Source organism: Fukomys damarensis, unplaced genomic scaffold, assembly GCF_012274545.1.
Source record: "Fukomys damarensis isolate Sample0158 unplaced genomic scaffold, DMR_v1.0_HiC HiC_scaffold_15, whole genome shotgun sequence".
In the NCBI taxonomy this organism is placed as follows: domain Eukaryota; kingdom Metazoa; phylum Chordata; class Mammalia; order Rodentia; family Bathyergidae; genus Fukomys; species Fukomys damarensis.
This window is the reverse complement of record NW_022900927.1, coordinates 35,177,674-35,193,362: the sequence shown is the minus strand read 5'-3', so window position 1 is coordinate 35,193,362 and position 15,689 is coordinate 35,177,674. Positions and strand designations below refer to the sequence as shown.

At 35.6% G+C, this 15,689-nt stretch overlaps 1 protein-coding gene across 5 annotated transcripts in view; it reads left to right on the top strand.

The window, feature by feature from the left end:
- Ptprb (protein tyrosine phosphatase receptor type B) overlaps positions 1-15,689 on the top strand; it is a 121,137-nt gene that overhangs the window by 30,294 nt on the left and 75,154 nt on the right. For 4 of the 5 annotated variants that reach the window (XR_002025127.2, XM_019206541.2, XM_019206540.2 and 1 more), the window contains exons 4-6: positions 557-830; positions 11,973-12,248; positions 14,312-14,569. Coding sequence is in view for 4 of the 5 variants with exons in the window: in XM_019206541.2 (XP_019062086.1) it covers positions 557-830; positions 11,973-12,248; positions 14,312-14,569 (808 nt within the window). In the remaining variant the exon portion in view is untranslated. Of the gene's footprint in view, positions 1-6; positions 160-556; positions 831-11,972; positions 12,249-14,311; positions 14,570-15,689 lie in introns of those variants that run through there. The other variant, XM_019206542.2, reaches the window with a different exon arrangement.

Here is a 15,689-nt window from a genome sequence, read left to right as displayed (position 1 = left end):
CCGGCCCCGAGGGAAGCGCGCTGCGCCCTCAGGGCGCGCTGAGCGCGCAACAAGTGGCTTCCGCGCTCTCCCTCAGTTCAGCCTGGGTCTTGAGCACTGAGCGCAATGCTGAGCCATGGAACCGGACTGGCCTTGTGGATCACACTGAGCCTACTGCAGGTGAGTGGCCAGACAAGGGGTGGAGGGCTGATGGCCCTTCCCACCAAGAACCAAATTCCACTCTACTTGCCATTGTCCCAGGTTGTGCTTTGATGGGGGGAGATGGCAACAGTTCTTTTGGGAAGAGCCGGGCTCTTCTGAAGCCCCCAGCCAAACTTGGAATTCATACTGATATCAAAGGCAAAAGCCACCTTCTCTCCAGCTGCTCCTGAGGGAGAGCAACTAGGAAGAGAGTGGCCACGGCCTTCCCTGTACCCTCACCCCTAGCCGCAGCCGGAGGGCAAAGGGACCAGCTGTGGCTGTGGCAGGGATTGGGGGGGCTGGGGAGCTTGCTGAGGACAGGTCCCTGGGCAATGCAGACTTCGTGCTTAAACAGTGGTCTCTGATTCCTTTGCAGACTGGACTGGCGGAGTTAGAGAGATGTAACTTCACCCTGAGGGAGTCCAGGACCTCCAGCCTGTGGGCGTCTGTCCAGTGGAGAACTTTAGGGTCACCTTGTAATTTTAGCGTCATCTACAGCAGTGACACCTCGAGCTCCATGTGGTGCCACGTCAGTCGGATAGACAACACCACCTATGGGTGTAATCCCAAAGATTTACAAGCTGGAACCACCTACAACTTCAGGATTGTTTCTCTGGATGGAGAAGAAAGAAGTGTGGTCTTGCAAACAGGTAACGTGTGACAGGTGCAGTTGGATGACCAAGCCACTCTGGGCTGGGCCCTGCCTTCCACCCAATGTTCATGTGAGTTCCAAGCATACAAAATATCAAAGTAAAAAATACCTGGGAAGATAAATATTGACAAGGATTTCTATTCTCGTCAGATCTGTCTAGAAGCGGCTTGGTTAACTTGCAGACTCCTTTATTGCCGAAAACAGCAGTTGACTGACTAGCTGCTGGAAGAGGGAGAGGGCTTCAGCAAAAAGAAACCTCGGGCTTTAGAGGGAGTTTGTTAATGTGACGTGGTTTGCACTTCCATCATGTTAAATTGTCAAGCCCTGGAATAATTCTAAGGAAATGTTTGTAGAATAAATAATGAACGTGCCACGGTTAAGGATATGCCTTTCCTCCATTTAGTTTTATTTTTAGAACCAACACATAAAATCTCCAGGAACAGAGTAAAGCTATTGAGAGAAGCAAATTAGAAAAGTCCCTCAAGATGAGGGTGCACAAATTACTTTATATCTCTTGAATACCTAAAACAGTATGGTATTAGACAGCACTCTTTGATTACTCTGTACCTCAAATCAATTGTTTTTCTTACTCCATTCATGTGTGTGGTAGGAGTTCATCTTTCTTGTCTTCAGTCTCCTACCTGTGATATGAGAGTGGTAGTCTAGGTCTTTCAGGTTCCAGTCCTTATGAAGCACTGGGGCTGCCATGTATATTACATCATCTAATCCTCCCAAATACCCAAAGATGTGTTCCATGTTCCCTAACTTTGCTGTTTTGTGACTTCATAAATCTTTAACTGTATCATAATTTATGCAAAAGGAAAGTCCTACTTTCAGCCAGAAATTCAACATTTTGTGAAAAAAATCATAAAAGTTAAATCTAGAAATGCATTATCATTATTACTATGTGTTCTCACTTCAACCTAAACAAAAATCATTTCTTTAGCTAGAGTTCTGGAAAGAGATGTGAGGGCATTCAGTTTGAAGGGCAGTCATAGCCAGCTCAGGAAGTGTAACTGGGCTCATGTAACCAAATATCAAAAGTTTTCTTTTTTTCAAAGAAAACAATTCATAATACTCAGTTATATCACTCAGCTTGCTTCAAATGAAACTTTTAGATAATTTATGAGAAATGCGGGAACTTAAAATGAAAAAAGGATCTACTTGTTAAGGACTTGTTATTTGTATGGAACCAAAAGGAGACTAAAATCAACCACATAATCAGAACATTTTACAGAACTTGGCTAAGTGGCTGTGTTTCATTTGTATGTAACATTGTTGATTTCTTGGTATTTGAAGATAGTTTTGTGAAAATGCATATTACTAGTACTGCAAAATTTATAGCAGAACTTTCATATGTGTTAATTATCCTTGAAAAGGTGTCTAGTCAATTGTATGTGCTCAGTGTAGGAAAGCAATTTGTAAAAATACAGGTGAGCTTTCAGAGAATAGATGATGACCTTAAGAAGCCAGAATGCAGTTGTTTCACTGAAAGGATTTACTTTTTTTTTAGAAAAATGGTAAGAGAAAAAGACTTTAGTGGAGGTAATGCTAGTATAGAACAGGTTTTGAGTTTTGACTTTAGTTAGCTGTTTCAAATCCAGAGACATTTGTGAAGTATAAGAAATATTTGGAACTTATTGACTATGTTAAGTAAAACAAGACTTCATCAGCACCTACAGTGTGTTGACATGCAGGATGCTCACCGCGCTTCCCAGGCAGGTACCTTTTACAAGTACTTTTCACCACACATTTTATGAGCTGAAAGTTAAACGTGAAGGATGAAAGTTGCAGATAGTGTTAAAAACATGATGATTTTTTTGCCACACTTATTTGTGTGAAGGTATAACCCTTCTTATAATTCTGTACATTTTTAAATAAATATATTTAAATAAACTTATTTAAAAATTGAGTTATTTTTAAAATCGTTTCAGGGAGGTTATTTAAATAGCTGCTTAATTGTTTTTTAATTTTCCAGTGGTGCTTTCTATATTTTCATGCATGTGAATTTTTCATTTAATTACAAGAAAATACTAATATTCTTCAATATTAATTCTAAGCCACAGAGGTGATATTCAATCATATCTTACTGTTATTAAAACAATAGCAATGAATATAATATTAAGTCTAAAACCAATTTAAACAAAATGTCAATCAAAATGTATGTGCTTTCTTTATTTTATTTTGCCTGGCTTATCAGTCTCGAATAAACACAAGACATGATAGAGATGCAGTAGTTGCTCACATGATTTCCATATCAATCATTTTTTTAATGATTTAAAAGGCAAAAAAATAAAGTATCTAAAATAGCTAGTTATTTTGGTGTCAGAGAAATCTGATCTTAAGGATGAAAATTTCTAATTGAATGAGTAGTATTTTAGCAAGAATCACCACTCTGGTTTTAAAATTGGAGTTGAAAAATATGGACTCAAATTCAATGCAGCAAACATTTATTGGGCATAATAGTACAGGGAACAATGCCACATAAAGATTGGTGAGTTTTTAAAGATGAACCCTTCCCTTATGGTCTTGAGCAGATGGGAGAGGTTATTATGAAGATGGCAGCAGGACTTTACCACACCTTCCTGGTCGAGGGCTTGCCCAGCCTCATGCATACCATGCTGTCATAACTAAGAGAAAAAGCTACTTGGCAATTCTCAGGTCTTTTTAATCATTAAAGCATCAATGTAACAATAACATCCTTTGAAATTCAAGTGGTTTAGTTGTTAGGTCATTGAATAACAAAATGAATGTGCCAAATATTGACTATCAAACACTTTTGAAAGATTGTGTCTTTGGAGTCTAGAGTAGAGGCTGCCTCTGGATATATAGGATCACTAGCACTAAAAGTGGAAAATTCACATAAAAACACAAAGGTATGAACTCTCTTAAATTATCGGAAGATATGACAAAAACATCTACCTAGAATCTGTAGAGCTGAGTGATGGCTTTTCATTCTAGATACCAGTTTACTAGAATATCACTTCACTTATTTCCTTACTTGAATCCACCCTAGGGATATTTGAATTTGTGACTTCTTTAGTTTTCATTTGGAGCTCTTTTTTTATACCAGCAATGTGATACAGGTGTTCGCTTAATATACATGGTAAGTATTTAATAAATGCTGTCTAAATGGATGGATGGACAGATTGGATGAATAGGGGAAGAGAAGGAGAAAGGGACAGAGACTCAGAAAGAGAGGAGATTAAGTGATGAATATTTTATGGAATATTGTACACAAAGTAAAAATATCAAATCTCCTTTGTCAACAGGTACATTATAGAGCTCAGGAAAATAGTGTAGAAGTACAGAACTTTATCTGCAAAAAGTTTCTCAGTAACATTTCCTTTCTTGTTAGTTGGTTTTAGCTGTTTGTTAAGCAGCCTTGAAAACAATGGCCAAAAAATACTCTCAAATGACTTAGTCATTTTAATAAGTCTAATTCCTTTGTCTTTAATTAAAAAAAATTGGGCAAACTTTAATTACTAGCTTATTATTTCCACTGCAAAATATTGTTTATTATGCTAGTTGGAGCATAATATATGGAGTGTCTGTGTCTTCAGCTCCTCTTCTTGAAAGGACACTGGTCATAGAGTAAGTTCCCCCATCCCCAACAAAACCCATTTTAACTTAGTCACCTTTTTAAAGGCCTTGTCTTCAAATGTGGTCTCAATCTGAGGCTTTATAGCTTCAACAAATAAAATTTGATAGAGACAGAGTTAAGCCCATAACATTTATAGAGCTTTAAATTTAAGTGATTATTTCTCAGAACTGTAAGTTCATTGCATCAAAATGTCTTGCAGAGCTTGTTACTGAACTATTCCTGATTTCCAACTCACATGGAATGAATTTGGAAGGAAAGGAGTTGGAAGAAATCTGCATTTTAAATATCAGAGTAAATCAGTGTACACTGAGGTTCAAGAGTTACTGACATAATGTTTCTATTATTTTTTAACATTAAGATTTTGGTACTGTGTCTCTTTATACATAGCCAAATCCATGATGCCTAAGAATATTTATTGCGTTTTCCAGAAAAGCAGAAATAATACTTTTGTATTTATTTTATAACATATAAAACATTTTGCCTTCTGTATTTGGTTTGTAAAAGTATAAAATATATATTATACTGATCACATATTGTTTGATTACTTTCCCATACCAACCCTATGAAGAGGCTATGGTGAAGAGAAGGTTTCATAACGGTTTGAAGCTGAGTTAACAGCGCGGTCTGTTTCTGATTATATAGTGAGGATGATGATGATAATAATACTGCCTACTTCACATGTGTTATAGGATTCTACTTGTTCCATGAAAACAACCTGGAATAATTTCTGTAATATACTAAGTATGTAGTAAATTCACAATTTTTACTTTCAGGTTAGATAGGAGATTGATCTTCATAAGAATTGATAATTTTCAGAAATCTACACAGCTAATATATAATAGTCACAACCTGATCCCTGGTTAAGTGATTCCAATTCTAATATTCTTTCCACTATTCTGAAGAAAGGATATTATCTTTTTCATTGGTGTTAGTATTTCCAAACTGGTATTTTATTACTTTCCTAGAGAACAAATATATTACAATATATTTTAAATCTGCATGTTCTGTGCCTATATAAAGGGAGAAAAATGATTAAATGTGTTCTAGTGCAAAGAAATTACGAACTACCATTGATTTTCAATTGGGCTAATTGGCAATAAGTATTTGGCAATAAGCTATTTGCAGTCTGTACATTTCAGAAATTTTAAGGTCCAGCTGATTGATGTACAGAGATTTTTAAAAATCCACTTAAATTTCTCCAGACAAAATGAGAGAACTACAAAAATGTGTTTTACCTTCGATATCATATACCATTTTCTTGGGAACCCTTTGGAGAATGAAGATAATACTTACACCTTTCTGATCTTATAGAAAAAAATCAAGCTAATTCTAAATGAATGATTTAATGAAGATACATATATGCCCTTAAGCATATAATATGCAGCTAAAATGATCATAATAGGCAAGGTAGAGGGATTTTTAATTTTCGTTTTTGTTTTTCTTCCTTTTTTTAAAAAAATCAAACACATAAAAAGATAAAAAGGGTATTATAATGAACTACATTGTAGCCATCACCTACCTTCAAAACTTACCAAATTACATCCAACCTTATTTCATCTATAGCCTCCCCTATTCCCCCACTGGATATCATTTTTTAAATCCAAGATATCATCATCTAATTTCATTTATAAATATTTCAGCCTATATTTCTTTAAGATAAGGATTTTTAACATAACCACAATGTAATCATCGTCCTTAATATTAATGAGAATCCTTTAGTATTTAGAAATCCAGGTGTGAAAATATATGTCAAGTGATAGCTTACAAACTCCTTTTGGGCCACAGACTGATCAGAAATGGAGGCCAGGGCATTTCTCTTTATATTGCGCTCATGCATCACATTAGATAATATTGACAAAGTCCCAGTTATCAATATCAAAGAATTAGATGTGACTGCTAAAGGACACGGAGGGATGAGGGCACAGCATCTCCATTAGTTGTCGAGGTGCGCTAGCTCTGCCATGGTTCTCTAATATTCACTAGAAGTGAGCTTTTCAGTACTCTAGCGTAAACTGCTCTGACACTGTGCAACTGCTTTCTTCTCACAGAACTTCTTCAAGTTCTAAATTACGTTTCAAAATTGTTTAGTTTTGTTATGCCCAAGTCGCAAAGTCCCCAAAGACCACCAAGGAGTCAGGTCCGATGCAATTGCAAGAGGAGTTTATTGCAAGCTTGAGCCTGGACTCTCAGGTGTCACCGTCACAGCGGCTTCAGACCGAGAGCCCAGATCCATCTTTGAAGCGGGTTTATATAGGATTAAGGAAACTTTTTGCTTATATAGTTTCTATTTTTAGCTCTCGCTTATCATTGGATAATTGAGGGATACTGGGAGGGCTTTTACATATCATTGGATATTAAAGGGGCACCGGGAGGGCACTTATTGGAAAATTACCTAATGCCTACATTCGAAGAATCAATTCCTCTTTTTATTAGATCATCTGATTTTGCAAGCCAGAATATTAGCAGGTGGCTACCTATGTCAGCTATTAATATTCCTATATTAATTAAATCAAACAGAAAAGAATTCATCTTGGGATCTTAAAAGAGGAACAGAAACAGGGTGGAGATGCCCTAGGATAACTTGCCCTGAAAAGAGGAACAGAAACACAGAGAGACTGTCACATAGAATGGAATTTTACAGAAAGGAACTTTTGCATTCACTCTATTTTGGGTAAGGGGCATGGAGCCCACCTTGACCTGAAAACTTGGTCCTCACAGTTTCACCTCCTTCATGTAGCCCACTTCTAAGACCTTAGGTATCATTATCCATGTTGCAAATTTAGCATTAATGTTTGCCTGGATTACTACTGGTTGAGCATACCTACTTTGAAATTTGATCCTCCAAACTGAAAAGTTTGAGCCATGATATGATGCTACAAGTGGAAAATTTCACACCACGAAACTATTTCCTGCATAAAATAATTTAAGAGTATATAAAATTACCTTTGGATGTAATGAAACATAAAGGAATTTTGTATTTAGATGTGGGCTCCGTCCTCAAGATATCTTAATACGTATGTGCATATATTCCAAAATCTAGACTGAAACATCCCTAGTCCCAAGCATTTTTGAATAAAGGATACTCAGCCTGTATTAACAGCAAGTGCAGCAGCAACATTCATGCCAACTACCTTTTACTGAGACCCATTATGTGCAGGGGACTGAGCTTATCACCTCACCTTCATTACACTGGACCCTTGACTTACAAACTCGATCAGTTTCCAGGGGGCTGGTTGTAACTCAAGTTGTAAGTCAACACAGCTGAGATCTGAGTGTTTACCTGCATATACACTATAGATAACAAGAGGCAGATGAATCACCCATTAATCTACTTAACCCAAGTTGTTCATATGTCAGGCTGGTTGTAACTTGAGAGTCCACTGTACCTCTTAACATTGACAACTCTGCAAAGTAGGTATGTGTTGTTAATTCCATGTTATAGATAAAGGATTGAAGATTGAGGAGGTGAAATAATTTGCCTAAAGCTGCCTTTGTGGTGAGTGACAGTGTTGGGATGAACTCAGGTCTAATCCTAACACCAAAGTCAGCTTCTCTGACAATTCATCTTTCTGTTTACCCATTTCATGTATATTGTAACTCGCCAAGCAGATTGCAGATTCTTGGAGTGCTGGTCACTTCATATTCCAGTACTTAAAGTGCTGATGCAAGTGATTGTCGAAATCGCTTCAGTGTCTTCCAAGAATGTTAAATTTTTTTGTTTTGTTTTGTTTTTTTGAGACAGGGTCTCACTGTGTAGTTGAGACTGCCCTGGAACTCACTATGTAGCACAGACTGGTCTTGAACTCACAGCGATCCTCCTGCCTCAGCCTCCTGAGTGCTGGGATTACAGGCGTGCGCCACCACACCCGGCTTAGAATGTTAAAATTTTACAAAGTTCTGTCGTGGTTGAATTTTACATTTAGTGTATAAAGATCTTAAATCTTATGTGTCACAAGCTGATATATTGCTTTAATACATTGCATCATCTTTAAGCGAGAAAACCATCTATAGTCAAACAATGACAATAACAGAGGAAGTTATCTTCCTAGAAATGTATTTAATGAGCTGGAGATTGAAAGCAATTCCTTTTCTATGTTAATTTGTTTCTCATTTTCAAAAATCTGTACCAGGAATGGTTTGGCTTTTTCCCTCCACCCCTACCCTGATTTCTATGAGAAAATCTCCAATTACTTTAAATGAATAGTTAATATTTATTCCATTGAATGTAAAGTACTACATAAATGCAGCTTCTGATCAAGCCCTCTAATCACCCTGCTTTTAGCTAGAATAGGGTCCTAACTTCTATAAAGATACTGAAGTTGACTCTATAATTACTAAAAAGATCTCTTGGGTTGGGAATGAGACAGTGGTAAAAGATAAGATTGCCAAGAAGGATAATATCCAGTTTAAGAAGACTATAAGTGCCTGTGAAGAAGCTTGGACTTTGTCCTGAAATGGGAACTCATAAAAAGTTCTTGATGCTTCAGGAGGGAGGAAGATGAGAGATGGATCAATGTTCAAAGAAGTTATTTGGCAATAGTGGAGGAAAGACACTTAGAAATAAGGAAGATACCTAGAAAAAGTGAAGTGATCCAGCAGAAGGTGATGGAACACTGGGTAAATGTAATAAACATGGACAGAAAAAGAACATTCAAGAAAAATGTATTTTTTAAAAAATCAAAAGAACTTTCATGGCTGACAATTGGATTTAGCTATCATTACTGCTCTGATTTACTTAGATGTGCTGCAATGTCAAAGCTACCAACTAAAAAAAAAAACCCAAAAATATGCCTATCATTTTCCATAAACACCTATTTTGTTTTCTTGGTTTTGCACTGACTATATAGTACTTGACATCATTTCCCATATAGGACAGAGTATAGAAAGAACACACACTTTGCAGCCAGGTATTAGAAGCTTGGTTGTACTACTCATTTGATATACATGAACCTCTCTCAAACTGAGAAATCACACTGTAATCTGTGAGATCCTATACAGATATGGTGTAGAGTCTAAAATGCCTTCAAGAAAAATTTGGCCACCATATTGGCTGCACTGTTATTATAAGTTTGAATATAATTTAAATGAATTTAATGATTCCAAATTCTAAGCTTCATAGAAATGTTGATATCAATAAATACTAACATTTTAATGCCAATACTCCATAAAAATTTAAAAGTAAATATCATTGGCATTTTAAATTTTCTCTCCTTTAAAAGTCACATTTTTAAAAAAATATTTCATTTTAGTTTAGCAATTTGGCTTTGTCTTTTTCTTTGAAGACAAAAAAGTTAGGTTATTATAAAATCTACTTACGAAATTTAGGGGACCCCTTATGGTCTGTTAGCCTTGTAAGCGTGAAGATGAATCCTGCAGGATTTGCAATGAAATTCCACAATTGACTCTGTTTGAACCATGAATAGCAAAGATGTGTTAAATAAATGGCTAATGGTAAATTTTAATATACTGATGAGGTTGAAAGTACTGATAGGGCTTTTGACGGTCTCCATGTTTTATACTTTATAGGGTTCTGTAACTATACGAGTAATTAATAGAAAAACTAGAAAGACTATAAACACACGTATGTGTACTGATGCTTCTAATCATCAGCATGAACTATATAAGTAGGATTTTCTAATATGCATGATGGGAAATTTACAGAGATATAATTTAATTATCAGGTATTATTAAATCTCCATCTCACACACACAAACACATATATACATGAAATACATACATATATATATATGAAATTTGCACCCCAACAGAAGTATCTAATTTCTACCCAATAAAACGTTTAAAACTTTTTATGACAGCAGGTTTCCCCTAGGTTTAGATGAGAAAGAAGTCTGAAAAATATTTCGCTTTTTTGCAGCATGTATAGCAATAGTGGACCTGTGCCAGCAAAGGCCTTTATCACAGTATAAATGGGGTTTTAAGTGTTTGTTTCCAGGGCAGGTTCTCCCCGTCCAGGCACTTCCCAGCCTCATTGTTCCTTTGTTCTAACGGATGTACGAAGGATTGACTGTTTTGTTTTCTGGCTCAGAGAGATTAGATAAAGTCTGCATTTTTGAACTTCACCCTTTAGACATGCAAACTTTAAAAATTCATTTTCTATAGATCATATTTTGCAGATTGTGTATGTTTAAATTACGTCTGTTGCATTATTTTCTTTAATCTTCATCTGACTTGGTAGGAGACGGATGACAGGATTTATCCCTTCTGGACTACCACTAGAAACAGCTGTCTCTCTCATCCTTGTCGTTACCATGCTACTTCAGCAAAAAAATGCATCTTCTCAGCTTGGGTACCACAGAGCTATTCCTGAGGCTGACTGGCTATTAGAATTTCATGATAGAGAAATGCCTCATTCTTGCCAGGCAACAAGAAAACTTGCTGTGAGAGGAGATTATCTTCTTTCCTTTTATTATGGCATCATTCATTTTTATAGAAGACAAATTTTAAATAATATTTACCCACAGAAGAAACATTAGCTTTTTCTCAAGAACCTATAAATAAAAATCAACCTGGAGATTTTTTAGTTTATCTTAAAGGTCGGAAAGTTAGTTCTAAGGTTCTACCAAGGCTTTGCTGTGATGGATGCACTTAACTATCATCATTTTAGTTTCAAAGAAAATTTTTGTTATACTTTTGGCTCTATTTTCTCAGTGATTCAGATGAAAATGTTTTTTACAATCAAATAGAAATAAGTTTATATTACTGAATGCTCATTCCATGCCAGTTAACATCTCCTCTGTGTCTTGTTAATTCTCAGAGCCCTCTTACAATGTAAGTATTATATTGTTATACTCTCCAGGCAGGTAGGAAAATAGAGGCTTAGGTGGGTTAGGTATTCTACTTTTCACTCTACCAAAAGTATGGCTGCCCACTAAACATCATTGACCTAGTTTCTAATCCAGCAATGTGCTCTTCATCTAGTTAAAGTGCAATAGTGAACAATCAACACAGGCAAAGCAGTATTCCTCAACTGACCATAGCTTTAAGAGTTGCAATGAACATCTGATGTAAAACTTCTCCACTACTACCTGCTCTGGGGACTTCAAAGTGCTTCAAAATTAAGTTATTAAAATTCTAGGGACATAGAGAAGCTCAGCTGTTAGGAGAATCCATTTTGGTAAGCCAACAAACCTACCTTAGTGAAATAATCAGACCTGTAACTTTTTTGGTTGTCTAACAGCTAAAAACCATCCAAGGTCATGTATACATGACACCAACAGTCAGTAACCTAGGAAAAGTGCAGTATGAATTCCAAATTATTTCTTAATATCTATATTTCTCTATTCAAATCTTCAGTTTTTATCCAGGCACAGCTTTGATATTTGTCAGTGTTGGAAAAGTTTGCTAAATATGTAAGCCAAAGAAAATATAATTTTGCTTGAATTTTCAAGGTCAGAGATACTTTAACAAAGTTATATTAGAAAATAGAATTCACATAAGTAGTAGCATTTATTTACATAAGCATTTATTTACAAAAGCCTCAAAACTATGTTCTCTTTCTTGAAACTTGTTTTGCAGATCCTTTACCTCCTGCTAGATTTGAAGTCAATAAAGAGAAGATTACTTCAACCAGCTTGCAGGTTTGGTGGACTCATTCTCCTGGAAAAGTCACCTGGTATGAGGTGCAGTTATTTGATAATAACAAAAAGATACAAGGCGTCCAAATTCAAGCAAGTACTTCATGGAATGAATACACTTTTTTAAACCTCACTGCTGGTAATAATTATAATATTGCCATCACAGCTGTTTCTGGAGACAAACGCTCCTCTACAATTTATACCAATGCATCAACAGGTAAGACCCATATTGTCCATGGTTAATAATCTGTCACACCTTTGCAGTTATATGCTTTTTAAGGAATGGAAATGAGAATGTACCCAGACTATAAATAAATAAGCTCACTAACCTCTTAGAAGGCAGTTGTATGAGATATATACAGATATATAGATATAGATATAGATATAGATATAGATATAGACAGACATAGACATAGACATAGATATAGATATGAAAGACTAGAATGATGCAGGGTAGAGGTTATACCACTAACTGGTTGGGTGATCTTGACTCCTCTGGACCTAGAGTTTTCTCCAGTTTGAAGTAGATGCTCTCTAATGTTCCTTTTAATTCAAACTCTGGCAAACAAGATTTTGTTCCTCATTTTCTATGTTTGTAAAGCTTATTTCATAAATGTTTTTTTCTGTTTTGTACATTCTAATCATAATATCAAGTCATGATGTTTTCTAAATATTCATTTGAAACAATTCTTTTCTCCCTTGATGTAAGTACATCCATGTATCTCTGTGATACCCACAGCACATTTCCACCTCCTTCCACAAAATACCTATCTTCCATATCATTTGCTCGCCCTTCTTTTTCTTTCTTGTTTTAGTTCCCTCTCTTTCCATTTTTCATCTCTTATAGTTCTTTTCTTTGTCTTTTTCGTTTACTGCAATGCCATGTTATACTGCATTGGGAACAACAACCTTAGTACCTATTAAAAAGGGGGAACAAATCCTCAGTAGCATGGAAACTAGCAGAAAGAATCAACAACTGGGATCTCATCTTATTAAAAAGCTTCTGTGCTGCAAAAGAAACCATCAACAGAACTAAGAGACAACCTACAATGTGGGAAAAACTTTTTACCAGCTGCTCCTCAGACAAAGGACTATTATCTAAAATATATAAAGAACTCAAAACAACCAGCCCCCCCAAATATAAAGACCCAATTCTAAAATGGGCATCTGAAATGAAAAGCTATTTCTCAGACAAAGAAATAAAAGCAGCAAGTAAATATATGAAAAAATGCTCCACATCACTGATCATTCAAAAGATGCAGATGAAAACAACACTCAGATTTCACCTCACTCCACAAAGAATGGCTGCTATCAAGAAATCACACAACAACAAATGTTGGTGGGGTTGTGGGGAGAAAGGAACCCTTCTCCATTTTTGGTAGGAGTGCAGACTGGTACAACCACTATGGAAATCGTTGTGGAGATACCTCAAAGAGCTGGGACTAGAGGTTCCATTTGACCCAGCCATCCCTCTGCTGGGTATCTTTCCAAAAGAATTAAAAGAATCATACCAGAGTGATATATGCGCACCCATGTTTATAGCGGCACAGTTTGTAATAGCTAAAACTTGGAAACAGCCCATCTGCCCATCAGTTGGAAACTGGATAAAGAAGATGTGTTTTTTCTATAAAATGGAATATTACTCAGCCATAAAGAATGAGAAAGTAGGTTCATTCATAGGTAAATGGGTACATTTCGAGCATATACGCCTAAGTGAAATAAATAAGTCACACATGTGTAAATACTGAATAGTTTCCCTAGTGTGAAAAACTAAAATAGTACTCAAGATCCTAACAGGAAGATTAGCAACATGAAATAGGAAGAAAAGGACAAAAGGTGTAGGGACAGTGAGAAGGATAGGGAAAGGGGAATAAGGGAAAAGGAAAAAAAATATGAGAAAATGTAAAAATGGAATTAAAGTGTTTGAAGGTGGGGAGAGGAGTGGGGAAAAAATGAGAACCAAGACCTGGCATGTAAAGGTACAAGATCCCAGTAGTGAATGTAACTGTACTGTTTACCTAGAATGTACCAATAAACTCAATTTTTTAAAAAGGTGGGGGGGAGGTGAGTTCTGATGCATCTTTATGCTGTGGACTTTTGAAAAGATCACTACTGAAAATTCAGTGAAATATGAAGAGTGCTAGTATTCGTTATTGCTGTTAAACAAGTTAAGATCTACAAAGAAACATCAGTGAATTGTGACTTCTAATTAAATATGTTTCTGTGTCCTGTGAGGGAATTAATGAATAACATTTGCACATCTGCATTTTATCCCACTAGTGCCTTCTCCAGTAAAAGATATTGACATTTCCACAAAAACTAATTCACTTCTGGTTTCCTGGTCCCATGGTTCTGGGAAGGTGGAACAATACAGGCTGATGTTAGCAGATAGAGATATTCTAGTTCAAGACAGTATTGTGGACAAACAGGATACTTCTTATACTTTCCATGGGCTGATACCTGGCCATCTCTACAACCTCACTATTGTGACCATGGCTGCAGGACTGCAAAACCACAGATGGAAACTAGTCAGAACAGGTAAGTGAACAAAAAGAATAGGGTTCAAATCAAGTTTGAATGGAATTTATTGTTATTTAAATATTGGTAATGTAAAAAAATTGAAATTTGTATAAGTTATAGAAACACCCTATTTATCCACTTTCCTATGCAGAAAAAGAACAATTCCATTTTATTCTAGAGTTTAGGCTAGCCCTTGGCAATATTTTCAAGTAGACAAGCTCCCAGCTTCTCTTTTTTTAATACTCCATTTTCCTTGCTAAGGATTTCTACTTCCTTCTCTTAAAAATCACTTACAGTGAAAAAGGATCACTTTTCTAGGTGCTATATGTAGACCTACTCCATGTGACAGCCATTTCCAAAACACTTTGTTCTAGGTCCCAATAACAAAGTACCTATTATCTCAGCCTAACATAAACTAATAAAATAATCTGTGCTAAGTATTAATTAACAATTCATACATGTATTCATTCATTCATTAAACCAATATTATTGAATATAAGCTATATGCTAGGCATTGTTGACATAATAACATTCAAAAAGACAAATTTTTGCCCTCATAGATCTTACATTCTAGTATATTCAAATGTTTCTAGTAAGTCTGTGGTGTTAATAAATCCACTTTCTTAATAAGCTATCTAATTTTAAGATAAACTCTAAGCTATGTGATACCTCAGAAATTACTCTAGTAGTACTCTTATTCTAAGTCCTAAAAAATAAGAGACTAATGGGAAAGATATTGGAGACAACTAAACATTTACCTACATTTTATAAATGCCTCAAAAATATACAGACATTCCTGACAAAATGTATATGTAATCTTAAGAATTATTATACATACTAAGCAATTTACACTTGTAAATGACTTAAGAAAAATCACTATGCTATAACCATTCTTTTACCAAAACCATGTTAATTTATATTATGCCACTAGTGAGACCTAAATTACGACATGTATAAGAGGTAGAAAATTTCTCATCAGTGTTTCTCCTTTGTCACCATGTTTTCTTTTTATTTTTTCACCATGTTTTCTTTGATGAAACAATAACATAATTCTTTAAATTTATCATGATTTAATGTAAAAAGAAGATATTTTAGCATGCAAAATTAATCAGTTATGTTGTTGATATTATAAATATAT